At 43.6% G+C, this 27,993-nt stretch overlaps 1 protein-coding gene across 1 annotated transcript; it reads right to left on the reverse strand.

The window, feature by feature from the left end:
• P2RX1 (purinergic receptor P2X 1) lies at positions 1–27,993 on the reverse strand. The gene is made up of 13 exons (XM_067537863.1): positions 27,701–27,993; positions 18,500–18,647; positions 17,440–17,511; positions 15,486–15,555; positions 13,435–13,531; positions 10,407–10,487; positions 8,035–8,176; positions 6,354–6,484; positions 4,260–4,350; positions 3,225–3,290; positions 2,313–2,414; positions 1,287–1,355; positions 1–819 (listed from the first exon to the last, which is right to left on the reverse strand). Exons 1-12 carry the CDS (start codon positions 27,835–27,837, stop codon positions 1,290–1,292), a joined length of 1,203 nt encoding a protein of 400 aa, XP_067393964.1. The 5' UTR covers positions 27,838–27,993; the 3' UTR covers positions 1–819; positions 1,287–1,289.

Genomic DNA, 27,993 nt, shown 5'->3' on the forward strand with positions numbered 1-27,993 from the left:
ATTTTTTAATAAAATACATTATTACAAAATAACCATTTCCCCACCACATAAAATTACCAGGTGTTGTAATTGACCAAGAGGAACAGTGTGGTCCTCAGCAGGAGGAGATGCTCCTCTACCAGGCAGTGGCTTACCCAGGGCTAACAAGTTCCTACTAATCAGGCAGAGCTAAGCTAATCCAGAGCATAGCTCTAACCGGTTTCTGTGCATTTCATAGTCAGATCACAGAAGGCCTAGATGGAAATAGAACAGTCTGCTGTGATCTGATTTGATTCTATGAGGCTGTGCCTCATCACATGTGATCAAGTGATGCCAACACCAAACTAGGGATCAGGAGGGTGATGTAATCAGTACTGTTTGGGCCTCCCCATGTTTGTTTTAGACTCAACATTTAATTTTGCTTAACCTCTCTCCCTCTCTGTCTATTGTATTTGGCCCAAGGATAGTAGCACAGAGCAACAATGAAAAAGTTTCTCTATGCTTTAATTGAATGGGGCTCCATGCTTCTCTTTTCTTGGGGTGAAGTCAGTGGGACTCCCCCATGCCAGGGTAGTTTAGTCACAGCTATCAGTGCCTATAGCTGCGACTAAATTAGAACCGCTCCCATTTTAGGTGGGCTCATAAAGATGCGTGCTCCTACCCTGACAAATATAGTTTGCTGAAAATACAGACCAGATGTACCGGCCTACGAAGACTCAGTCTAAGTTACAAAATGGTGAGTTCAGGTGGAGTTTAGTCAGTGATGGCTTGATGAACTGGGGACAATTACAACATATCAGAAGGAGGAGGTGGATACAGGTTCTTCTTTCACTGCAGACCCTGCCAAGAAAGAGACATGTTCAGTAAAAGTCATCACCACTTTCTCCATGGCAAGTCTTTGTACCCGTCACCTCCCCAGGACACACAGCTCTGAGCTAAGATGTACTACAACTGACTTTGCCATCAGTAATACTCACTGCTTTACAAGTAACCCATGACATTCTCCCCAGATGTTATTTCCAAGATGCAGCATGCAGCCATCCACACAAATGAAACATTAACACCTGTTTAGATTTTACAGCCTATGGTCCTGCTGGCACCCGTCTGTTGATCTAACCAACCATAAACCACATCTGCAAATCCACTTCAATCTCTCTCTTGTTGCTCTCCCCAGCTCTCTGTTATTTTAACAGCATCTTTCTCATGCCTTGTGTGAAACAAGGAGGGCCAAATTCACCCTGGGTCAAATGCTGTGACTTCATCAACTTTCAATGGTGAATCTAACTTAGATAGGAGAGGTCACTTACATTTCACTGAGAGCCCATCACGCTGTTCTGCAGATCGTACATTGGGGAGTGGGTAGCCTCTTCTTTTTCCTGTGATATTGTCCCATCCAAACCATATAAAACAATTATTCCTTCTGGGATTATCCCATAACAGCAGCAGTGATAAAGACTAATCTCTGTTATGCAACCATAACCATGATCCAATTGGTCTCAATACATTTCATACCATGCTTAGTGCATTTGTATATTGAAGCATTCCATACTCTTTGGAAATCAAAGTAGGTTTGTGTTAAAAGGTATGCCAGAAAGATCAGTAAGTGTATGTCCAGTGAGTCATGAATAACCCCAGATCTCAATGGGAATTCTTTTAACACACCCCAGAATAAGTCCCTTCTGCAAGTCACCTCTTGTCCTGTAAGATGCCATGTAGCTGAAGCAAAAGATTTTAACTCCAATTCAATATCAGGTCTGTGAAAGTGGATCATTAGATATAAGGACTGAGATTTTCAAACCCACCTAGGCAATCCGAATGCTCAATGCCCATTAAAATTAATTTCTGGAATAGTGGTTTCATTTTAATCCCTTAGGCATCTGTGAAAAACAACCTGGATTTGCAGTGTTGCAATGTTATGATGCTATTCTATGGGGTTACAGGAGAGGTTTTCAAAAGCAGTCAGTGCTGGCTTAGCTCTGTTCCCACTGAAGGCAATGGGAGTTTTGCCATTGACTCCAATGATAGCAGAGTTCGCTCAAACACTGGGTGCTTTTGAGTGCTAAAGGTGCATGGCTATGTCACTGTTTAGTGATTTGGACCACTAAGGGAATAAGCAAAGTGCTAATGGAAATTCTTTTTATAGAAAAGCCTTGTAATTTCAGAGCTGAAGGTCATGGATTCTAGTCTCTGTTCAGTGTTGTGGGTTTGACAATCACTAGAGCCAACTGATCCAGAGAAGGAAGTGTCTAGCTGCTCTCCAATATATTTTTGCACATGCACATGCCTCCTGACCACTGCAGTCTCAGGTAAAAGAGGAATGAATTGTTACTTACAGGCACAGAAGATTTCATTTCTGCATATTTGAACTTCCTCTGTTTGTAATAATCCCGTCGTGAAAGAAAGTGCAGCAGAAGCAGATCACAGACCACAGATGCCTTAAATCAGACAAAGCATAACACAGAAACCAAACTATGATTATCTCGGTGACTAAAGTATTAGCTCCTCTGTACCAAGAATCTGAACCAATCTCCTGAATCTATAACACCATTCATCCTAAAGTATCCCAAAGCACCTTGCAAACAGCAGTCACATCATCCACTTTGGAGCTGGAATATGGCAGCTTTTAACAGTGCATAGCCAGCTTAGTTTAGGACAAAAGTGATTTAAGCCTGGGGAATTAGGTAGGTAGAATGTAATTACTTAAGATGGAATTTGGCTAATACACAGAGTTTAAACCCTTACTATTGCAAAAAGTGCCATGCAGTCTTTAATGGCAGCCAGGATCCCAGTGTAGTAAGTATCTCATCTCAAAGACAGGACCTCACCTCTGGAAACCATGCTGGGATAATGGTTCAGTACATATGCAGAAGGAAAACCTCTACCTGTCAGACAATATTTGCTCCAGCATTTTCTTTGGAGGTTTCCCATGAAAACATTGGCCAGGTCTGACTTTCCGTAGCTTGACTGGGTCCAGCAAGATGGCAGGTCAAGCTGATATGCAGACCATCTAACATCAGTCCCCATCGCACCGTGGCTTGTTCATATCTATGATCTTGAGATAGATGAGCTCTACTGCAAGGAAACATCTTCTCCATTCATTTGGCATTTTCCACATTTAAAAGGCCAGGTGGATACTTGTGTGAAGCTGGTATTTTGCTATAGCTCAGGGTCACTTTCATTTCAGTGCCACATGCAAGCAGAATAATTTGCAAGTTCACATGTAGGCTGGGAATATCAATACTCACCACTCCAAATATACCAATTCCAGAGCCTATCGTGGTCATCGTTGGGATGATGTCAAATTTACCTGCCTGAATAAAATCAGAGAAAATAGGTAGGATATCATAATAAAGCAGAGGAGTCCTGCAGGGAGGAGGAAGTGGTACCAAAAGTAGGGCTAGGGATGACCCTGCTAAGGAGCCTTGCAATGGCAACAACTAGAAGAGTTCACTCCCTCTCAAAAAGGTACGCAGGACCTATGGATACCCCTCTAGAGAAGGAGGGGAGTTGGCTTGGCATTTTAGATATCAAGCCATTACTTACTTTTCTTTTGTCAACTACTCATGACCCAGAGAGACCAGCTTCTAGTGACAATGGGAAATCCATTTCCATACTCACGGTTGATGTCTGTATTGAGACTGCCAACCAGACTATCAACTATACTAACGTGTGGGTGATTTTGTGATGTGGGCACCAGGAAAAGACAGAGATCATCAACTCAAAATGGTGGTTTTCTGATTGACCAAACCATTAGATTTGGCAATGACTGGCTTCTTATCTATAAACACCATCCTTGGAAAATGGCTTGCTCAAGTGCCATTGTGGAACCTGTAAAGAGCAGGTGTAAATAGCTGTACAGAGAGAACCATTTGCAAGAAGTTTTATTGGTTCTATAAAACCCAGAAACTATGCTACATATTCCCAAATGCCATCTACTGGCACTTTATTAACTTACATCTAGAGAGAGAGAGAGAGAGAGAGAGAGAGCTCTGTTGCAGCAGAAAGCACCCAGGACTCCAGCAGAAATCATATCCATCCATCTAAAGTTTGCTGAACCAACTCAACCCCTCTGCTTCAGTTAGTGAACTTCAGGGATATACTGAAATGGCATACACACCGTCCTGACTCTCACTCAACCTCCCTTGTAAGTCTAAGGCCTTGAGATTCACTAGGTTCAGATAGTGGGGTGGATTATATAACAACACATGACCTGGAAATGAATTTAAAAGCTAGGCTGATGAGAAATCTGCAAATTAAAATGAATTCACACTGGATATTACCTTTCCATTCACCAGAATGTCAAACCGGATTCCGAACACCTTGTACAAATTCCTCCAGTCAGTTCCATTTTCTTTGTAATATCTGGCATACCTTTCCAATCAGACAAACAACATATTAAATGGTCTTTCATGGTCTTTAAAAAAACAAAAATAAACCAAACTAATATAAACCACTTAAAAATTAAGAAACTAGAACTTCTGTGGCCTAGTGGACAGAGGAAGGGATTGGAACTTGGGAGACTTGGATTGTATTCCTGGCTCTTGTCCTGCTGGGTGACCTTAGGCAAGTAATTGTGTGTGTCAGTTTCCCCATCGGTAAAATGGGTCTAATAATAATAATCCTTCCTAGAGTGCTTTGAGAATGAGAGCTGAGGAAAAGTGCTAGATAACAGCTTGTTAGTTATTATCGTTTTTACCCCAAAGCTGACCTCTACAAAAGCAAAGGCAGTGAACAAACTGAAAATATTCAATGGAAAATTTCATGACTAGATGAGTTCATTTGCTCCTGTTTGAACATTTGTTGTTTAATACTACTGAGTGTTTTATGTTATTACAGGAAGAATAATTAAGCGTTAGGGTGCACAGAGCTCTCATTTGTTACTACTACGTAAATCTAAAAAAATGAACAAATAATAAATACAAAAAATGGGTGGGTATTTCAATATCTATAGCTAGGCAACCTATGATGAGGCATTCGACTGAGAATCCTGTACCACTAATGGGCATAGGGTGATTACTGTAATTACTGTAGGGTGTGAATTTCTGTGATCACTGCGGTACCAATTTAGAGGGTATCTGGCTGGTTTTAGGAAAGTTTGGCCTAATTTTGATTAAAACTTAACTCAGACAAAGACTTTGTTCTTGACCTTAACTGTAATGAATATACTCGTGATCTTTCATTTGGAACATATCCTGAAATTACTTAGCCCTAATCTTGCCTTCCCCATGAGTTGATGAAACTACTCCTGTGATTAAAGGTGGCAGTGCCAACTCTTCAGACTTTACTCAGGATAAACGCCTGTTGAGGACTAAGTAGGACTTCAGCAGTACTCCACTGGGGTTCCCAACCTGCCCCACTTGTGTGAGTTGTGCTAGGCTTTCTATCTCTACCCAAGATGAACTGCCTCTTCTAAGAGTGACAGTGTGGCCTAGGGCAGTTGTTTCCAAACTTTTTAGTAATGTGACCTGCCAAATGCATGTTGTCTTTTTTTGCAGCCCACCCAGCATCCAAGTTTGGGGGGGATGCAGTCAAAATCATATGCTAGGATACTTCTGCTCCTCCTTGGCCCACTGAGGGAGCTCCTGCTGGCATAGCACTGCCAACCCTGGGGTGGGGTGGAGAGGGTCGGAGAGCAAGCCTGCCCTGCACTTACTCTGAAGCAGCGGCTTGTGTCCCATGGGGCTGGCTCAGCTCTCTGCTTTTGGCATTGCAACCTGGTGTAGAGGGTCACAGTGCCACTCAGGTTTGCCCCAGCTGCCCTGTTATGACGGAAGGGCAGCCAGGCCATATCTGTGACCCCACCTGCTGAGTCACAGTGCTACTCATTCAAATTTGGACCAGCCTCCTCCCACCCCCATCATGACGGAGGGGCAGTAATGATACTGACCACTCATGTTTTGAGATCTAAGAATGCAAAGTGTTGTATAAGAGCTAGGTGTTACTATGAAGTGCAGTGCTAGCTGCAGCGCTACAAAGCTATATGACAACTATGGTATCTGCTAACCTATTTCAGCAATGGAGATACATAAAGACATAATGTTGTGATTATTATGATGTTTTAATTTGGGGCATATGGGTGACCCTGAAACATTTTTAGTGCCCTACAAGGATTTTGCTATGGCTCAGAGGTAGGTGTCAGGAGTGAGTGCCTGAGTGACTGAGAAGAGGCAGAGGGGAAGGACAGCTGATTAAAGGGAAGAGAGGAATTGCAAATTACTTTACACTTCCTGTCCTAAAGCAAAGGGCTACAGTTTGCTCATGCAAGGGTGACAGTTATTTTGGTAGCAGGGAGAGTAAACCCTGCTTCCACAGAGTCTGTAAAGTGCTTTGAGATCCTCCAGGATGAAAGAAACTACATAATAGGGCCATGTTACCTGAAGTTGAAGCCTGGTGAAACGTTATTGTCATCATTGTAAAGTCCGTGAAACTGGTAAACAGGTTTACAGTATTTCACAGGCCAGTCGAGGTCACAGTCCCAGTCTATGGTGATGCCAACAACCCCACCCTATGAGAGACATGATAAAAAGACAGGAAATACCAACATTATCATGCAGAAATTTGTGCTCAGGACATTCTGCTGCATCCTGGTTTTGTTAGCTCTTTACTTTGCAAAGGGATGCTCTTTCCATCCCTATATACTCACTCTCCACTGCTGGTTCCAGAGATGCTACCAAAGGACCAGAGATCCAGCCATGATACACAATCCTGCCAATTTATTTCCCTCTCTTCACCCAGGACTCTAAGTAACATAGGATTTCCAACTTGCAATCATCTGGTTCTTTGTACGACGTACTTGACATGCTAGCCTCACCCTCACTTACTAGAAGAGCTGGGTGAATAATTGATTGTTCAGTTCATTGGCACTCCCCACCCTCGCACCCCCCCCAAAAAAAAATCATTTTGGGTTGAACCAAAAACAAATTATTTGAAATTTTTAATCATATGAGAAAAAAATTCAAGTTGGGTCAAAATGAAACATTTGTGGGTCTTCCTCATGCCAGGAGACTATTCCCCGCCTTCTTCCTATCAGTGTTTTGTGAATCTAGTCCTTTGTTTTTCTGAAAATGCCTGAAAAATTAAATGAAAATTTTTGGTTTGGTTGAAACTATTTGGCAAGCTCAATGCGAATTTGCAAATAGTTTTGGGTCAACTGAAACTGCATTTTTTGGCAAACAACATTTCGGTTAGCTCTTCTTACTAGTTTTGAGATACATGCCTAGGGCCATGCCTTTTATGCTGGAGACATTCATGTACGCATTGAAGTCATAGTGCTTGGTGCGTTCATGGGGCCTTCTGTGCCTCTCCCAGTATCATGCTGTTCCATTTGGAAAGAGCCGATGAAAAGCTTCATTGGGAAGACCTGATGTTGGATACAGGAGCTTAGTAATGCTGGCTGGGGTAACTCTTGCTGTCTACACAGAATCACTGTAGTGCTCACAATGTTGCCTCCTGTTCATTCAGTATTCTGTGTATAGAAGCATAACCATGTGCAGCTATGACCTCTGCTATGAAGTACTGGGGCTGCAGGGTTGACGTCAAGGCCGAAGCTGGTAGGTGGAATGATTGCATCCTGTGTGCGTGTGTTTGAGAGAGGCTTTTGCTTTTTGATTGTTAGATTTAGGCCTAAGTTAAAAGCCTGCAGCTGAATATCCCTAAAATTGACAGTACGGGCTGGGCATGGATCCAAATTTTGCAAGCTCATGCCCTTCTTTAGGGATGCTCCGTCTTGAATTAGAGAGAGCTAAGCTTGTAACCCCTTAAACAGACAGGTCTGGTCAATCAAGCTGAAAAGATTCAGCTCTCAATGGGCTACCATTGGAAATACAACAACAAATAAAGAGAATGGAATCAGGGAAGTCGAGTGTCTTCATGTATGGACCCCATTTCTGTGCAGATAGTAATCAGCATGGATTCAGTTAAAAGGGCGAGACGCGATGTAACACGTCCTTTGGAAAGCACGTCCCCCTTATCTCAATAGCTTGAGAGCAACTGCTCTATCCTCATACGCCCCCTCATTCTCATGACCGAAGCAAATGTCAGTTGAAATCTGTGTACCTTAAGGGCCAGGATATTAAAATTTTGTCCCGATTCCTTCACTATGTATCCCAGCTCAAACAGAGGACAAAAGGGATCTTTGTCTTTGTGGTAGGTGCATTTTTTCAGGTAGCTCGTGGTAATGCCTTCCACTAGGTTGCGTCTGTGAATAAAAAAGAATCTGGATGTCAATTGAATGAAATATGAGAGTTTAGGATTAGTTATGGTATAGAAGGCCAGATTTTCAAATGAGGTCACTACTCACCACTCAGCAGCTGATGTCCAGAGTCTCATAAGAGTTCTGTACCCAACGTGCCAAGTTCTCTTGAAAATCTGGACACTTGTCTCAGTGCCTAAGTGGGGACTGAACTCTTTTGAAAAGCTAGCCCATAGTGAACATAGTGCTTTAAAATCAGGTGCATGAGAACAAAAATATTTACACAGTTTCAAAAAGCTTATAATTTAGAGAGACAGAGAGAAGGATTATAAAGAAATAAGGATTAAGGCAAGACTCAGAATTTTGTTTTTAAAGCAATGGAAGAGAGGGTTATAGCTATAACCCGTTATTAGGGACAGTAGATTTTATTCACCTTAATCCAGATTGTTGCTGCTGTTTTTTATTTATATTGCAGTAGCATCAATAGGCCCCAGTCAGGACAGGTCCCGTTGTGCTAGGTGCTGTACTAACACATACTAAGGGTTCCTGGCCAAAGAGGCATAATGCTCACTTACACTGTTATAAACCAGAGTAACTTCATTCAAGTCAGTTGGAGTTACTCTGGATTTACACTAGGGTAACTGGTCCCACTTTCACTTTGTTACAAGGTTTGTCATGCAAAAATTAAAATAGTGAAGGCAGAATGTGACAGGATGACAAAGAGGGATTTGTTTAGCTGGGTTCTATGCATTTCATTTTATTACTGCTTTAGAATATCATCCTTTTTTTCCTCTCCTGGGAACACAGTCTCAGGTGAACTGGCAATCCATGGCACTGAGTAATGATGGACTCACAGACTCTACTAAATACATGCTGCTCCAGAGAGCAGCGTGGATTAATGTCAGGTTATTGTGTATTTAACCTCATAACTAGTACAAGAACAGCACAAATCTGTCACGCTCGGCACATATGACTTTTGTTCATTTGTTCTGGATCAAATTTATAATCGGCCAGCAACAAATCCTCTTACACCTGTTCCTTTGGACAGAGACACAATTTACAGAGGAGTACTGAGGGAGGTATTTCCTAAATCAACTAGTGTAATAGAAGCAGAAATCTTAATGATGTGAAGGGCCTTTGACAATTTCTATACAATCTAGATTGTCCTGGTGCTTTAACTGCTCCCACTGTAGTATTTTATTTCATATTTTTGCCTTCAGAGGAATAAAAAGACAGAGAAAGAGGAGTGGTCTGTGTACCATGACAACTGAGATCTCCTGTAAATTGCACTGAAATCTCAGCTTGTCCAATTTTCAGACTGATATTAGACACAGTTTACAGCCAAATCCAGCTGAATGATAGCACAAGGTTTTACATAGCTGACGTGTTCCTTATAATAATACCTAGCTCCTATGTAGGCATTTTTCACTGTAAATCTCAAAGTGCTTTACAAAGGAGGTAAGTATCATTATCCCATTTTACAGCTAGGAAAATTGGGACATAGAGGGGAAAGTGACTTGCCCAAGGCCAATGGCACAGCTGAGAATAGAACCCAGGTCTCCTGAGTCCCAATCCAGTGCTCTAGCCGCTAGGCGGATGGCTACACTGCAGCTGGATGCAAGCTTCCTAGTGTGGGTAGACAGACTTATGCTAGCAGGGCTTGAGCTAGCACAGTAAAAATAGCAGTTTGGATGTTGCTGCACTGGCAGAGGCTCGGGCTAGCCACCCAGTCCCCTGGGTCTGAGCTCAGGCGGCTAGCTCGAGTCTCTGCCAGTGCAGCAAAGTCTACACTGCTATTTTTAACGTGCTAGCTTGAGCCCAGCTAGCGTGAGTTTGTCTGCCCAGGCTGAGAGACTCACTCCCAGCTGCAGTGTAGACATACACTAAACCATGTGTTGTAAAGTTAGGCCCTGTTCTTGCAAACAAGTTCATAACTTTACTCACATGAGTGGTCTTATTGTTTGGAGGGCCAGGGTTTTCGTCCCCATTTTGGTTAGCGAATCGTTTAAGGACCAGACCTGATTCCTGCAAATGGATTTGTTATTGAAAGCTGCAGTCAGCCAAATAGTGGACTCAGGGACAAAAGATTGTGTTTTTCCTGCACCAAATGAGATAAGAGCTATAAGTATAGAATTGCATCTCTTTACATAGGGGCAGGGATCAAATTCATGAGCAATCAGAAAACAAAAAATCATACACATTTGACATTTGATCTCTAAAAGAAACATTTACTCACCTGGAGACTTTAAAGTTGGGGAAGGTGATGCTGTTCTTAATAAATAATGTAAAGTTTTCAGCTTCTAAGAGCAATGGGGGGCTGAAAAATACATGTGTTAACAAGTGCTTGTCTTTCAGTTAGCCAGCATCTAAAGTAGTTACAATAAAGGGAAGAAAAATAGATGCAAAGAAATTATATGGGATAGCATCCAAACTATCGCATTCAGGACCCAGTGAGATATTTGATCTGGTCCTTGCACTTTCTTGATAAAAACATGAATTCCAAAGTATCCAAGGTAGAAGCACTATGGAGAAGGGGAAATATTTGCTATGCAGACAAATCTTTTCTTGTACCCCAATTAAGGAGCTACCTTTCATTAAATGCTTTGTTGACTTTACTATGGAGAAGCAATAATGCAGAAACCAAAATGTCCTCTGCCCATCCCCAATCACCAACACCTTTGGCTGGTGGAGAGACTAGAACCTGATGCACGTTGGGAGGCTTTGGTGCGGGCTACTGTACAGCATCTGAATTTTACAGTTAGAACAGAGGAATTTTAAAGTACCTCAAGAATTACTTTTCTGCTGAACGTGTTGGGCCAAATTTTGAAGTCTTTATCCTCAGGCAAAACTGCCACTGCAGGCAACAACCTCAAATCTCATGGCTCATGGGAGGTTCTCCTTCCCAATGACAAGAGCTCATTACTTTCTGTGGTAAGATCCTGTGCAGCCTCAGAAAGTGGAAGGGAGCTTTCTGACCCATACCCAGGACTCCAAGGATCCTGGCTTTTTGTGACCCTTATGCTGGGGAAAAGAGTAGGCTACCAAAACCCTGGCGTAAGAATACATCTGTTGTGGACTATATTGAGGCTACCAGGGAGGGAGCTCCTGGATAAGAAGCAGGGTAAGGACTCATTGAGCCACGGAAAAGAGCAGCAGCACTGGGAGAGTTGCTGGAAGACTCTCTCTGTTTGGAACTTTGACTTACCCTGAAAGGGGAAGTACCTTTGCTGTAGTGCCTGGAGGATTCTGTGATGGATTTGGAGCGACTCTGTAATTTATGAATACAGTATGTTGAGATGGTTATTGGGAAATTTACTGTCTGACTGTATTAGTTTAGATTAATAGGCGGCTGTCAGGAAAAACAAGCAGGAAGGAAAAGAATGGCTCCTCTTAAGCCACTTCTCAGCAAACTCTTGAGAGTTGTTAAGAGACGATGCCAAAATATGAAAAGGCCTTGGAATGCAGGTGATGAAAAGAACTGTGGCAAGTTTAAAAAGGAACATTCCTTCAGGAGAGAGGAGTGGTAGTTCAAAGGAATACGTTGGCTGGATGTATCTGAAGAGGGTAGGCCTGCCAAGACTACCATCGGAGGGATGGGAAGCCTTTAGCTAAGATAGAGAACACGGAGTTTAAAACAACAGTCTAAGTGCTTTGTTCCCACTGTTAAAATAAATAATACTTTTGTTTCAGGAAAGCTGTCTGATCCCTGTAAACCATTGATCACAGATTCCTGAAGGGAAGAACAACAGATACCTGAGTTCAGCTGAACCTGCTGGATATGAATGGTTGATCCACAGGGTGCCATAGCTCAGAGCTGCCCTAAATGTGGAAGAATTGTGATAAAGGCACAAGACCTCAAATGGTGCACTCAGAGACCAGAGAGACAGACTTACAGCTAGCCCATGACAGCCTCAATCTCTCAAACACACCAGAATCCAAAAGAGAAGATTGACTCCCAGCTCGAGGATGGGGAAATGGAGGCAGTGAAAGCACCTGCTGCTGGATCAGGTAAGCTGTTCTTACATGTACATTATAGAGCACTTCTTCAAGACACTCCACAGTATTTCCCAGCCGTATATACATGTGTGAGAGTATAATGGACATTCTCTGGTTGCTGATAAGGGGTATGACAGATGTGAGATCTGGGAAGTGTAAGGAGTTCAATAGTGCGTAAGGCCAGTAGGGACCATCCAGTCTGGCCCTGGTATACATCACAGGCCACCATCACCACCCAGCACCCACACACAAAACCCAACAATCAACTATATTGAAATATGCCAGATAGGCATGAACTTTTGGGACAATAAGTGTTAAGGTGATTTCCTAAGGAATCCCTGGGCAGTGATTCATGCAGATTCTACAAACCCAGTTATCCAAAAACCCAACCCTTTGAAGCTGCACCATGAGGAGAGGGCCACTGACTGGTGATCACCTGGCCTATGATCCTGGAGATCAAAGGCCTGTGCTGTATAAAGAAACAGCTGAATTGTCCAGCTGGGGGTCTTGTTCCTGACAAAAAAAAAAAAAACAAAAAACCTGACCTGAACTTGTAACCAAGGGGGCAAACCCAGCTGTGGAGTATGAAAGACTGACACGTATCAGAGCTCTAGGCTGGAGTTGGGGTGACCTCTAGTAAGCTTTTTGCATGCATGTGGGTTCTTCTATTTTTTTATGTTTTCTCTGTAATGCTTTTGCTCTAAGAATAAGTGTGCTTGCTTAGAAAGAGTTGTGTGGTAACTTGTAACGGATGGCAATACACTGTTCTGAGCTCGCGGAGACGGAAAGCAATGCATGGGCAGTGGCCTTTACGCAGATTGGCTTGCCAGGGATATCAGAGTGGCTTGCAGGGGGCTGTGCAGCCTTAAAACCCATTCTGAAGGGAAAGTGACTGGGTGTCCATCCAAGAGAGGTGACATCTGGGAGCTAGAAACCTTAAGCGGGTGCCCTCGTGGGACCATGGAGGGTAAATATAGGTGCAGTTACCCTGAAACTGCGATACATGGCACCTGCCACCACACCCCACCACCGAGGATTTATTTACTGCTCTGCTATACTGTGACTGTGGTCCAAGACCATGATGCAGCAAGATCAGCATATGGCCCCATTAGAGTTTTGCCTGAGTAGGAGCTTCTGGATTTGGCTCATGGGCAGCAGTAATCAGTCAGTGGTTTTGTTCCAGTGCAGTTCTAAGCTGACATGCAATACTAGCAATGCCCCTTGCAACCAAGGAGGGAAATATGACTGAGAATAGGATAATTTCTTACTCAGGAATATGATCATCCACTTCTACAGGGCACCAGCCAAAAATCTCACAGGTCTTGACATTGCTGTCAAAATCCACACACTTTCCAGTCATGATACCTGAAGAAAACAGAATTTAATGTTCACACTTGCATTGGATTACGGGAATGTCCAACACCGATAAATGCTCACTGTCAAGTCTCACATCATTGAGGCAAAGGGCAGCCTTGTGCTCCTACGATTCAGGACATTTGGGTTCAAATCACAGCTCTGCCATGGACTCCCTGTGTGGCTTGGCGTCTCCAGGCACACTTTTGAGCAGATCCTCTGTCTCACACCCCCTGCCAAGACCTTGTAGTTCAACTGCTTGGCCCAGGAACCAATACGGACTCTTCAGACTTCCCATTCTTAACCACAGCCTATCCCAAAATTCCAGCTGTATGGATGCTCTGGGTTCACTGGTTAACTTTTCAAGGGCACGTGACATGGTGTAGCACATATAACACATACAGACTCTCCGCAAGATTATAAAACACCATTGTGTTTTACTTAGTAGTATGAGAAATCTATTTAAAAACAAAAACAAAAACCTACACTCATTTTCCTGTCTCAGTTTCCTCACCATTCCAGAGTGTTCTGTGGGCTGGGATCAGATAACTCTGAGGTATCCAAGTCTCTCTTCTACTGTGTGCTGTTTGTCTTCTCAGCTGTGGAGCCTCCTGTCATCTCCTCCCTCAACCCTTTTGCCACATCAGCTTGCTTTTTTCTGACCTTGATTGATCCTGCAGCTAAACTGCTGCCCCCACCATCCTTCTATGAGAGGATGCCTATCTCCTCCCCTTTCCTTCCCAAAACTTCCCGTGTGGCTTTCTCTGGGTATCTCAGTGTATCTTCCCTCTACCCACTCAGCCTCTGTGATTGTTAAAGACTAGCATCAACACTTGGGTTTTTTTTTGTCCTGCATTTGGGGATTTTCAGTTCTCCCACTCCTTCTGCAGAGGGGTCGGAGAAAACTGGTTCTCCTAGGCTGGAGCTAACCCATTGTCCCAAGCTGCTTCCACCTGAATAGGCAGGGGTAGTGTTCTAATGATCCCCATTGGCCCTTAGTGTGAGAAGGATATAGCCCTTGTCACATACACACACAGAGGCATTCAATGATACTGTGAAGTTGTTACTATGAAAATTGCTGTATCAGCCAGAATTCATACACTGTACAGACAATGCCCCCAAATTTTCACTCACAGGTTTGCTCTAGTGACTTTTTTAAATATACAGATGACAGCTATAGAATAGTGACCCCAAAAAGTAACTAGTTAATTGCCACACTTTGGTAGATTTTGAACACTCCAGCACAGAATATGGGAATTGTCTGGAGAGACCTTAACAGGGTCACTCATTCCCCTTGTCAGCTTCTCCATGTTTACAGCCTTTTAGGTGCAAATACTCACCTGCTTAAAAAAACCCTTGGAAGTTAAAGTATATAATTAAGTAGTGTCCAAGAGCATTTTGGAGAGATCTATAGTAGTACACAGAATAACTAGCATGTCCCATTATGGTCCTGTTTTTACCTTAGTAAGCCAGTTTCCCACCAACCTGCTTCATGAAATTATCTTCCTGTGCTTAAGATTGGAAGAAAAGCCTTTGAGAAGGAAATTAGCAATACTAGCATTGAACCTGGGAGTCTCAATTTCTGCTGCCAGAGAGGCACCACTGTAGAGTGCACAGGCAGGTGTGGATGTGATAATGGGAGTGAATGACCCTTTTTCCAAAGAGTGGGAACAAGACAGAATCTTCTCATGTTCAGATGTGTCTGGCTCTTTCCAAATGGGTTCAACCCATCTCCGCTGACAGGCTGAAATATTGTCATCCTCCTTGCACTGTGAGAAAGTAACAAAACAACATGTCTAATCTAATCTCTGCATTTCCATTATGTCTCTCTCTGTACCATCTAGATTAAGAACTGCTGGCAGCCTGTTACTCATATAGCACCAAAAGCAAATCAGGGGCTTCAGAGACAATGAAAGACAAAGTCCCTGCCGTGAAGAGTTCACAATCTTAATGCTTCCCTTCTTACCTTGCCCCTGGCGACTGTACTTCCCTTGGATACAGTCACTCTCATTTTTGCATTGTCCTGCATCTGGCAGCTGTCATAAGAAAGAAAGCAGACATCTCTCAATGGTTGGGAGTCAAGTGTCCTGCAATCCCTCTCCCTATTGTCCATGCGAAAACCTTTTTCCACCCCACTAGTGGAGAGCTCCAGTTGTCTTTAGACTAAGGGCTTGTCTACATAGCACATTACTGAGTGGCAAGGCAGGGTGCAAATCTACAGCATACTAGCTTGCTGCACATAACATTCCACATAGACAAGCCCTCAAGCTGTGTCTTTATTGTTGAGTAACTCAAGTTATCACCTCTCAAGTGAGAGCACCCACATTGCAAAATAACATTGGAGATGCAAATTGGATTAGTAGCTGGCAAATTATGCTCACTTGAGTTGTACCCTGTACCACTCCATTGGCCAGACAACTCAAGTTAAAAGCACCAAGTTAAGGGGTTTTGTACATGGACAAGACTTGAGTTAGGGGCAACACTCGAGTTATAATTCGAGGCAACTCTGCAGTGAAGGGAAGCCCTAAAGTGGATTGAGAACTGTGCCCTTCAAGTGACAGATCTTTTAGGTGTCTGCTCCCAGATTATAAAAGGGGGAAATCCCTAGTGAATTTGTCTGTCTTCACTTTTGGGCCTAAACAGATGCTGCCAATCCCATCTCCTGCCTCACTAGGGATAGCAAGGGTAAACTCCACCCAGCTAATCAGCTGTAGTAGACAATCCAACCTTCCCAAAGGCCCTGGATGGTTTCCCATTTTATATATAGACTGGCATTCACAATGCTGTTCTACAGGATTTGGATGCTCAAATTTCCATTTAAAAATTAATGGCGAATTGAGCCTCCAAATCCTTTAAATGGCTTTGGAAATCTCAGCCTCACTGTGAGGAGTGTTCTTGCAGGTGTCTGTGTGCAAGTAGCTGCAGGGAACTATGTACTGCAATGCAAGGTTTCCTTGCAACTCTGGGATATCTGAGACTTGGCAAATCCCTCTGACGCCAGATATGGCTGTGAAGGACAGCTTCCCTTTGTCTCCAGGGAGCAAATGCAAATTCTTTGGAAACCATGTAACAAGAGTTATCAACAGCCACATGTTTGCTGGCAGGAAAATAGGGAAGGCTGAAAAGAGATTTGCTAATGGGTTTGTCAATACCAGGGATGTTTTTTTATGGAAGCAACGATAGTACAATGTATCCAACACATTAATAGCTTTCCCTTGCAATATAAAGAAGATATTTCTTAACCAAGAATCTTAATATCCATAAAGCTACAGTCAGATTGCTAATAAGCAATTTGGTGGGAAAGCAGTGGCTTTGTTACCCTCCAAGAGATGATACTTTGCTATTACAGGGAACAATTCCGCCTTGGCCTGCTCTAGTTTAGAGACTGTCCATTATCCATTAGGGAGGAACCCTTTGTGAACTGAATTGCCTATCACTGTTCACAGGAGAAACTTGTGACTCCAGATTTCTTATTGTAATACCCAGCTAAATAGGACAGTTCCAATGCCTCATTGTTGGTCCAGTAGATGGGTCAGTAGACAGAGTCAGGAGAGCAGCTATTTCCAGCTCTGCCACTGACCTGTTCTGTGACCTTGAGCAAGTCTCTTCCCCCTCTGTGCCTCAGTTTCCCCATCTGTGAAATGGGGCAACAATATGTGATGAATTCAGAGAGTCTGGTACAATAAGAATGGACCTGAATCTTCCACAAAATTTGGACTCAAACACTGAGGTCTGATTGAGTTTGGGTAAATTCTCTACAAGTTTTCATTTTGGGGGTTGGCTGGAATTGTAGGCAGATATTTGAAGGTAGGAAGAGGAAGAGACTTGTTTTTTTCCCTGACTTCATTCAGTCATCCCTAATAAACCTAAATAAAAAAAAAAAAAAAAAAGCTTTGCAAATATAAAACAACTCTGTTTACCTCAGGGCAAATATCCTGCTTCTGTCCTTGGGTGATAATGATGTTCGTCATCACCACGAAAGAACTGTCCCCCTACAAAGAAATGCGATCAGGTCAAAGATGGAAACTTATTTTCCAGTGAGTCATCATGATGGGGGGAATTACTGGGCAGAAGGTGTTACAGTTGTGCAAAAACCTTCTATCTGACAGTGGCCCAGGAGGTGAACAGTCCCACCTAGAGCACATACTGACAGAGATTGTCAGGCTGCCTGACCTTCCTCCCTTAGGCAGATTCATCCTTAACCCTTCTACTAACACCACTACTTTAAAGACTTAACCAGATGGTTGTTCCTGAGAGGCAGTTTCTCCCTTGGATAGCAGAGATGCTACAATGGGGAGCAATAGGAGGAAATGGAGATAAAATGTCACCCAGCCAAATAAGGAGACAATGGGGCCACTAAGGATTATCTGTGATGTTCTGTCTCCTAGGGAGACATCCTTTTGTATGGGATGAGTGCTATGCCTCCCCAGAGCTACATCAGCAGTTTGGACACCCTGCTTTGGAGAGGGGACTTGGCGCCCCCACCTCTCATAACACAGAGTCTCTTAAACACCCCCCCCCCCCCCCCATCACCAGGGAGAAGGAGTAGTTCAGGTCTGATACCAGTATACCTCTGAAGATTGAGACAGTCAGAAAGAAATAGAGAAGATGGGGGAGGGGAGAGGAAGAGAGAGCATGGAAGTGATAGGGATGGAAAGAAAATATGTTCTAATGCTTATCCAAAGTGGTTAAGCCACCACTGTAGTACTGGCATGAAATAAATGGTAACTAGTCAGGAGCTGACTATAACTTGTAATCTGATTTTTTTCAGAGGTGCTGAGCACCATCAGTTCCTATTGACTTAAGGGAAATGGCAGATGCTCAGGACCTCTAAAATATGGCCCTTTCAGACAGCGATAGCCCAGCACGTGCTGCCAATTCACAGAGAAGGCTGTAGAGCTGGAGAGTCATTTGCTAGTTCCTTCTCCTCTGCAATAAAGGACAATTATTAGAAAAAAAGCCTTTCCTCCTCCTCCTTACCTGAGGTGGAAAAACATAGTCGGCCACATCCCAGATGCGTGGGCCCATCCCACTAATGTTAGTAACGGTCAAACCTTTGAGCTTCACTGAGACTGAGCTGATGATGCCGTCCTGTGACTGATAACCTTTCTCATAGAGGAAAACCCACCTAGGCAAAGAGAGTCATCCAGATGAGTAACAGAACATCACATTCATTAAGAGTACAGTGGGGTTATCTCTCTCCTGTCTAGTTACCAGTTAATGGGATGGAGTAGACATAAAATGGGCTCCATTTGCAGAATGGGAAAGGCACAAATATTCCAGGAGGAGGAAGCAGAGTATAGTGGTTAAAGAAGAGCACTGTGTTTGGAGAGCTGGGTTCTGCTGCTAGTTCTGCCACTGACTCATTATGTGACCTTGAGCTTAACCAAATTATCTATGTTTTCAAACATGGCCTCAGTTTTTTTGGATCTCCCACTTTAGGAGCCGAAGGCCTGACTTCCAGAGGTGCTGAGCACCCCCCAACTCCAGGTCAATTGGACATGCTGGTACTAACACCTCTGAAATCAGGCCCATGTGGCTTCTGAAGTTGGACACATCCCGAGGCACTCAGAATTAGAGGCTATACTAAAAAATTTGATCCTTAACCTCTATATGTTTTAGTTTCCCCATACGGTGGTGCTAGAACTAGGGGTACTGGGGATGCTGCTGCATGACCTGGCTTGAAGCAGTGATAACAAACACCGACGATATGATTTCCATCATCAGCACCCACACTATAAAAATTGTTCCAGCACCCGTCTGTAGAATGAGGATAACTAAACTTAGCCATCTCACAGGGATGTTGTGAGTCTTAACTCAGTCATGTTGGTAAAGTACTTTTAAATAGTACATGGAAAGAGCCATAGGTAGATTTGAAAAGCATTATTACTGAGGTTTTTTTCTGTGCAAAGTATCTAGGTTTTGAAATTCCTGGCGGGGAACAGGAATTGGTTCAGTTCAAACAGAAACCATCCTGAAACAGGAACCTACTCAAAATTTGAACCTAACGCAAACTAAACTTTGCTTTTAAAAAAAACCCCACCATTCCTTTTTTGCATGATCCTGCAAATCCTGGTCAGAGGCTGGACCAAAATCATGAACAGCTAAAATACCTTTAAGGAAGGGTCTTTTGAGAGCTTTTTCACACACTTGCACTGGTTATATTAACATGTTGCAGATCTTGCAAGTCTACCTCATGCAAGCAAGTCCACTGACTCCATGGGGGATACTTGCATGAAGAAGGGTTGCAGGAATAGACCTAAACTAGAATCCTTATCTTGAAGGCCTTTCCAGCTCTTCCATAGCCTCTTTCATCTATGGGCCTCAAAGTGCTCCACAAAACAACTCGTTCAGCCTTACAACACCCCATAAAGTGGGGAAATACCACCTTTCCCTTTTCAAAGGCTGTAATGTATGATTGTTCCATAAAATAAGATATCTTCAGACTAAAATGTATGTTCTTTACCTATGTGAATTCAGCAATGCAGTGTTTGCAATCTGTGTGGGAGGGAGAAATCTGCTTGGAGTTTCTTACTCTTAATCTGAACTTGACCTCAAAATCAAGAGCCTGAGGGGGACCCTCTATCAGATGAAATTAAATGAGAGCAACGCTTAATGGTCTAATCATCGCTGTGCCGCACAGTGCAATGTATGGCTGGTGTAACTCAGGTTAATGATTAGCCAACATCTGGTCTCATCTGACAATTGGCAAATTCAAGATAGTGGCAGTAATCTCTACATGATTAGTTAGTTGCCTACATTTTAGTTTAAGGGTTACTTTATGAATGGCTCACCACATTTATATGGCCGTTAATATTTTCAATATGGCCAGATTTTGACATTAATTAATCTATTACATGAACAAAATGTCTTTTAATTAACTTTGACTATGAGAAATTATAAACAAAGCCATGTGACCATTTTGGTTTGAAATCCAAGACTTCGTGGAGTCATCCACATAAGTGTCTGTAAGACTAAAAAAGGAAAGATCTGCTTTTCATCCCCTGCAGAATGTGGGCATCGATCCCGCAGTTCTGGTATGCAAAGTGAGTGCTCTGCTGGGAGCATTTGAGGGGAGAGCATAGATGCAGAGGTGGAGAAGCAGGTCATTATCTGCCACATGATGAAGGCAGCACAGGATATGTCAGACGCTGTGCTCTGTTGATTAGCATGTGGTATTAATAATAGGTGAATTTCATCTTTTCCATTTGTGGGCATCCTGAGTGCTTCTCTTGCTGAGGGAAGAACTGCATGGTAGTTTATGGGAGTGGAAATGAAATATAAAGCCCCTAGGACGCCACGTCACATCCAACCCTAATCCATTTAACCTTCACCCACTGAGTATGGCGCTGTGTTCCCCTGTAGTGGTGGCTGAGCCACATACAGAGGTTGATGGCCTACTACAGAGGCCTACTACCAATCTGGGTCTTCTACCTCAGGAAGTAGAGACTCATGGTTTTAGATCCAGAGACCCCAGGTTCAATCCCTACTGCTGACAACCCAGCCAGGAGCGGGATGTTACACCAGCAGTGACTAAAAGGCTGGTGGCCTCTCAGGCTCAGCCCAGTTCCCTGCAGACAAATGCCAAAGCAAAAATTCACACTTGTCCACAGAATTTTCTTTTTCCCACCTTAAAACTACAGCCCTAGGAGGCTGAAGAACACTAGGTTTTTAGCAGAGAAGCCAAGAACAAAGGGCCTGCTTCTGTGAGAGCCAGCAGCAAGGTGTTGTGCACCTTCAACTCCCATTGACTTCACTGGGATTTGAGGGCGCCCAGGCCCTTAATGACCACAGAGACTGATCTGCCCTCTCCGCCAGGCAGCTGGCTCCTCCAAACAGCATTGCTGGATGCTGGAGGGAGCGGTGTTGCTGGGAAAGGTTGTTCTGCAGCTGTGGGTGAGGGATTTCAGCCATTCCCAGTGCTGTCAGTCACATGTAACAGTCTCTACTGAAATAAAAAAAACAAATGCATTTAACAAAAGAAGAGATAACCCTGGTACCCAGAGAGAGCAGCAGTCCCTATAAGCCCCAAAGCATTAAGCAGGTCTGAAATACTTGCCCATCATTAACTGAAAGGTCACATTCCCACAGTGACAAAAGACATTCCTCAGACCTGAAGAAGAGCTGTGTGTGACTCAGAAGCTTGTCTCTCTCATCAAGAGAAGTTGGTCCAACAAAAGATATTACCTCATCCACGTTGTCCCTCTAATAAGGCTAAAATGATGGTCTCTGCCTACTGAGTCACAGAAAGCAACACTTGTGTAGGGCCAGTTCTACCAGATTTAATAATCTTAAACTTTAGTGCCTGTCTACTGCCTAGACTCATTTCTGGGTGCTAGATGAGAGAGTGACTATAGGCCTGTCTTGCAGTTTTTCTAGGACAGTAGATGTTCAGAGCCCATGTTGACCTGCTTCAGTAGATGGTGTTGTACGCTTGAACTAGGAACCTAATGCCATCTGTAGCCAAACAAAAGGGAAACGACAAGAATGCCTTGGCTGTGCTAAAATCTTCAGCCCAGGTTTCCTAATCTTGCCAGACAAATAAACTGATGGGATCCTAGGCAAATGAATGAGCATCCCTGTTCTTGCTGACTGTATAACTACTTGTGAAAGCCCATTTTTAAAAGACTTTTTTCTAACTGTGTGTATGGGGGTGGGGTGGAGGGTTGATTTTGGAAATGAGCCTTCCTGGCAAAGGCAACAACTGGGAAGCCAGAGGGAACTGAGAATTATGCTCTTGCATATTTTTCTGCTGAATATATATTCCAAGATTCTCCCAGCAATAGAGCAACTGTGTATCACTCTCTAGCATGGTTGGGACCCACTGGCGGTGTGGGAGGAAGAATCATACATGTAGCCAGACTTACATTTTAGTTTCTGACTTAGTATTAGACAGTTGAAGATCTGAAACTGTCACTTTTTCCTGGATGTTCCCAGACTAGACCAAGGAATTGCACATGGTCTGCATCTCTCCCTTAGCATCCCTAGCCTGGATTTTCCATCAAGCGTGCCTGCTGTGAATATGGCCCATTGGCCTTGGTAGAAGATGAATGCACAGGGCATGGCTTATTTACCTAGGGCAGCTAAGTGGCATTGACTGTGGTCAATCTTATCCATACACATCTGTGCAGTATTCCAGGTAACTGTTATAGCTTTGCTGTTCTCTGACTGCGTCCCTCTTCAGATGTTTAATGAACAGAACAGGGCAATTTATCGAGTGATCCATCCCCTGTTCATTCCCAGCATCTGGCAGTCAGAGGCTTAGCCATTGATGGACCTAATCTCCCTGAATTTACCTAATTCTTTTCTGAACCCAGGTATACTTTTGGCTTTCACAACATCCCCTGGCAATTAATTCCACAGGTTAACTGTGCATTGTGTGAAAAAGTACTTCCTTTTGTTTGTTTTAAACCTGCTGCCTGTTAATTTAATTGAGTGACCTTTGGTTCTTGTTATGTGACGGGATAAATAACACTTCCTTATTCACTTTCTCCACACCAAGCATGACTTTATAGACCTCTATAATATCCCCCCTTAGTCATCTCTTCTCCAAACTGAACAGTCCCAGACTTTTTAATCTTTCCTCGTGTGAAAGCTGTTTCATACCCCTAAATCATTTTTGTTGCCCTTCCCTGAAAGCTTCTTGGGGCAGGAACTGTCTTACTATGCATGTACAGCACCCAGACCAGTTCAGCTCTATTCTTGGAGTCTCCTGATGCTACTGTAATATAATAACTTCCTCAATATTTGGGAGATGCTCAGATTGAGGATTTGGGTTCAATCCATCTGACTAAGACTGTCTGTTGCTGGGGTGGGTGGAACAGGATGCATCGTGTCTGCTACCTGCGTTCTCCACACGCACACACCAAGACAAACAAGAGATAATTTTTTCACATAGTATATGCTAACGATCACTTCCTTCTGAACCTTCCCCTTGGTAAAAAAAAGCCCAGTAGGACAATGAGAGGGAAAATACAAATGAAAAATCATTACAGTCTCAACATAGCTGGAAAAGTCTCTGCATGAACACTTGTCAGTAATTAAAAGACTGGAAAAACCCACAGGGCTCATGCAGTAATGACTGCATGTGCTTGAGGTACATTGATAACTCTATCTTAGGATGTACATAGATAAAAATAGGGTGCTGAGGAAGAGGCAGCTACAGAGATATAAAGCTGCCTCTGTTTCTGTCAGTGGGCTAGCCCTGTCTTTGCTTCTAGTATGATACTATACTAGCTAAAAACTTCCAGAGGGGTAGCCCTGTTAGTTTGTATACAGCAAAAACAATGGGAGTCCTGTAGCACCTTAAAGACTAAAATTTCTGCAGGCATAAAGCTTTCATGGGCTGCAGCCCCACTTAACAATGGGGAGGGCAAGTGCTAACAAAGTCAGTTCAGTTAGAGTAGATGAAGCCTATTCACAACCGTTGATTAGAAGGTGAGAATGTGTGAACAGTGACAATTACTTCTTGTAATGAGATAACCATTCCAAATCCCTATTTAGACCCAGTCTTAGCTCTACTAGCTAAGTGTGTGCACTCTAGTGACTGGACCACAGAGACAGTACAAGCCCTGCTGCTACTGAAAGCTAATAGTCTCAAAGACTCATAGACTAAGTCTAGATGGGACCATCATGATCATCTAGTCCTGTGTTTCTCAATTAAATTTCCACGGAACCCTTTTGAATTCGATAAATAATTGCGGAACCCCCCAAACCCTTAACAGTATTTTTACATATGGGGCCAAAAAAAATGTTGAAATAAGCAAATTATATACAAACAACTAGGTCAGCGTTTCTCAATTAAATCTCCCCGCGGAACCCTTTAGGCTCCGCGGGGAAATTACACTCATACTCGATACCCTCCGCCGAAAAATCCGGGACATCTTCCCTTTTCAGCGGTGCGATGTCACTTTCTCCTGGGGGTTCCGCGGAAAACCAATTGAGAAACACTGATCTAGTCTGACCTCCCGCACATTGCATGCCACAGAACCTCACCCACCCACTCCTGTAATGGACCCACAACCTCTGATTGAGTTACTGAAGTCCTCAAATCATGGTTTAAAAAGACTTCAAGTTACAGAGAATCTGCCATTTACACTAGTTGAAACCTGCAAGTGACCCATGCCGCAGAGGAAGACAAACATAACCCCAGAGTCTCTGCCAATCTGACCCTGGGGGAAAATTCCTTTCCAACCCCAAATATGGCAATCAGACCCTGAACATTTCAGCAAGTCCAACTGCCAGACACCAGGAAAGAATTCTCTGTAGTAACTCAGAGCCCTCCCCATCTAGTGTCCCGTCACTGGCCATTGAGGATAATTGCTACTAACGGTCTCAGATTGCCTACAATGGTATATAGCCAATCTCATCATCTCATCCTTTTCATAAATTTATCAAGCTCAGTCTTGAAGCTAGTTAGGTTTTTTTGTCCCCACTACTCCCCTTGAAAGGCTGTTCCAGAACTTCACTCTTGCGATGGTTAGAAAACTTCGTCTAATTTCAAGTCTAAACTCCTTTAGGTCAAGGAGATACCAAAGGTACTCTCTCTGCTGCATATATACATAGCTATCAATGACCATTATGCCTGAGGATATGCAGCAATTGGTGTCATTGCAATTCCATTTCTTCCCAGAAGCAGGCAGGATACCCAGTGCCATAACAATTGCCCAGCAAACTGTTTTTTGAGAGAACTAGGCTCATTTACATATTAAGAAAAAAAGTCTAACTTCCACAGGCTTGTTCATTAAGGGAGAATATAGTTACAACCTGCAGAAAGTTGGGAAAACATTAGGGGAAGAGGAAAATAATCAGCTCTCTTTCAGAAAGATGGTGCAGCTGATATGCTGACCACTTGTGGCCATTAGAGGCTACAATACATGTAATCTGGCAGAGATGGCCAACAGTCCACAAGCAAGTCTCCCACATGGAAAAGGAGTTTTTCTCCCAGGCCTGGTACTGGAATTAAAGAAGTTTCACCCATCTAAAAAAGGGGGGGGAGGGTTAGAACTATCCTTCTACCCACCTGCCTGTCTTTTTTATTGCCTATGCAGTCAGCCTACCATGGGTTGTGCCTTTATTGCACGTACCTGCTGAGTTTAAAAAAAAAAAGACTATTAGATTTCAGCTTTGGAGTCATGGCAGAGGCTTTTCTGCCTGCTTGTCTCTGATGGACTAGTACTGCGGGATATATTCCCCTCCCCTGACTCCTCTGGTTTGTGTTCACCATTGATTCCCTGCATGGACGCTGAAGCTGTCCAGTTCTGCAATAGCCCTACAGCTCACATCTGAAGATGTGTTAGTCAGAAGAAAGTGGGGCAGGAGAAGGACAGAAAAAACAAACCTGTGAAAAGTCACTTCCGTTCTTTCAGTGAAAGTTAGTTTTCATCAATTTTGCAACCAGCAAGTTTGGCGATCCAGCCTCAATGGCAGCAATTCATGTTGTCACCATCGCCATCCCTCCATGAGGCTGCTGCCCTGCTCTCTAAGCAATGATTACTTGGAGATAAAGAAGATGCACCTTCTGTCTTTCCTGCAAATGCTGCTAATTCTGACTAAAACAGCACATCCACAATCATAGTTAAACAAAGCCAAGCATTGCTCACAGTCCTACCTCATGCCATTAGACATACTAGGTAACACAAGCCTTCCGCTGTGGGAGGCTAGGGCCTTCTCTATGAAACCCTCTAGCAAGTATTTCCTAAAGGGAATTGAGGTCCATCTGTAGGACTTTACCCATCTTCAGTGTAGGTGGGGGAAATCCATGATTATCCCATCACTGAATACACCTCCCCAGATCCATCCCCCTGGCACGGGGAGGTGCAAATCACTACAGGTGCAGAAGGTGGCCTGCTACTCTCATTCCACCACTGCTGTCCACCTTCAAGGCTTCTATCCTGGACACTCCACGGGAGCCTCACCAGGAGAGGCTGCAGCAGATGTGCCAAATCTGCTATGCCCCCTTACCTGGCCTGCCTCACCCACGCTGGGTGAAGCACTGTGGCAGAGGGAGGGTGATAAAGGAGATGGAGACTAGTGCAAGGACTTTACTGCCTACATTAGTGCATTTCAGCGTCTGCAGTGGCCACATGCTCTCTGAATCACATGCATGCTATCTGGTGAGATTGTCAGATAGGTGTCTAGGCTCACTGGACACATGATGAAGAGATTCTGCCTCCTTTTTTGAAAAACACCCAGTGCCTTGCTACCGAGTTTGATGGCTGCCTGGGGCCAGTTCAGTAACAGTTGTTTAAAAATGAACTTGTGCTGCAAACTTCCCAAGCAGTTCAGGGCATGTGAACTCTTGCTGAGAGATAACTTCTGCAGCTCTGAAAACCTTTCAGTTTCAGTTGGGAGCTTTAGGTGTGTTTGCTTTATTTATTCCCTGTTTAAAACAGTTTCTGCTGAGCGCTAGCTGCCTTCGGGCCCGGCCTCAAGCACAAACAAAGCAAAGCAGATATTTGGCCTTGCTCTTTTTGTGACACCACATCCCATGCTCATTCTTTAACCCATAGGCTGGCCTTACCTCCCAGAAAGGGAGGAAATGTATGGCCTCATTCCCCTCCACCCCCTTTCAGCTGCTTAGGTCTCAGAAATTACAAAACTGTCCCTGGCTGCCTTTCTTTTAATATAACAAAAATAGTAGCAGCAGCAGGCATTGAAGACCTGGTCTGATGACCTAATGGGCTTTGGATCAGGCCCTTATAAAAGGCCTTTCTTCCAGTGAGCTTCCCATGATTTACAAAGTTTATATACTAGGACTGTGTTACTCATCACTGACATGCAGGCATCTCTGGTGTTTAACGCAGCAACTGTTTACTGTTAAACAGTGCAACACTGCTCGTCAAACAACTCAGGACAAAGTGAAGATTGTATCCAGCTGAAACTGCTGGGAGAATGTAGGGAAGCAAAATAGAATTACCCACAACACTAGAATCTAACTAATGCCCCTGCTCAGAGTTTCTAATGATCACAAACAGGCAGGGCCTCAGCTTTACTTCTCACCCAGAAGGGTGCTGAACAAAAATTCAGATAGCCGAACCAACCAAGAACTGACCATGTGGCAACACTAGATTGAGCCTACTGGCTGGTCAGCAGGTATAGTATCAGGACAGTTCAGAAGAGCTGCTGTTTGGAGTTGCTCACTGAAGTGAAAGGTAATGTAATGAGCTAGAAAAGTCTTACCCTATGATGTACCCAAGGACCACAAGCTGGATCAGCCGGAAGGTGAGTCCCACTTTCTTGTTCCGAACCAGCACCATTCGGGGGGTGTCATATTCAAAAAAGAAGGAAGCAGCTTTTTCCATGAGCTTGTGCCCCATGGCTGATACAGCAGGACTGTCTATGCAAATGCCTAATCCCAAACCAAACACAGGCTCTGTCGCTTCTGACTGTAGTGGGTGGAGCTCCTCAATACAAGAGGTCAAGTCTTCTGTTTGCACAAAAATCTATCAGTGTTTCCCTCTGCACATCTGGAA

Source organism: Emydura macquarii, unplaced genomic scaffold (genome assembly GCF_026122565.2).
Source record: "Emydura macquarii macquarii isolate MOO-44397 ecotype Brisbane River unplaced genomic scaffold, CSIRO-AGI_Emac_v2 contig_450, whole genome shotgun sequence".
In the NCBI taxonomy this organism is placed as follows: Eukaryota; Metazoa; Chordata; order Testudines; family Chelidae; genus Emydura; species Emydura macquarii.

Bases quoted from the DNA above. Each gene is read 5' to 3' on its own strand.
- P2RX1 (XM_067537863.1), bottom strand. From the start codon at position 27,837: ATGGGGCACAAGCTCATGGAAAAAGCTGCTTCCTTCTTTTTTGAATAT. The intron at 6,485-8,034 runs GTACACAGATTT...TGTCTCTCATAG, and splicing joins TTAATATCCTGGCCCTTAAG to GGTGGGGTTGTTGGCATCAC. The intron at 1,356-2,312 runs GTAAGTAACAAT...ACAATATCACAG, and splicing joins AAATGAAATCTTCTGTGCCT to GAAAAAGAAGAGGCTACCCA.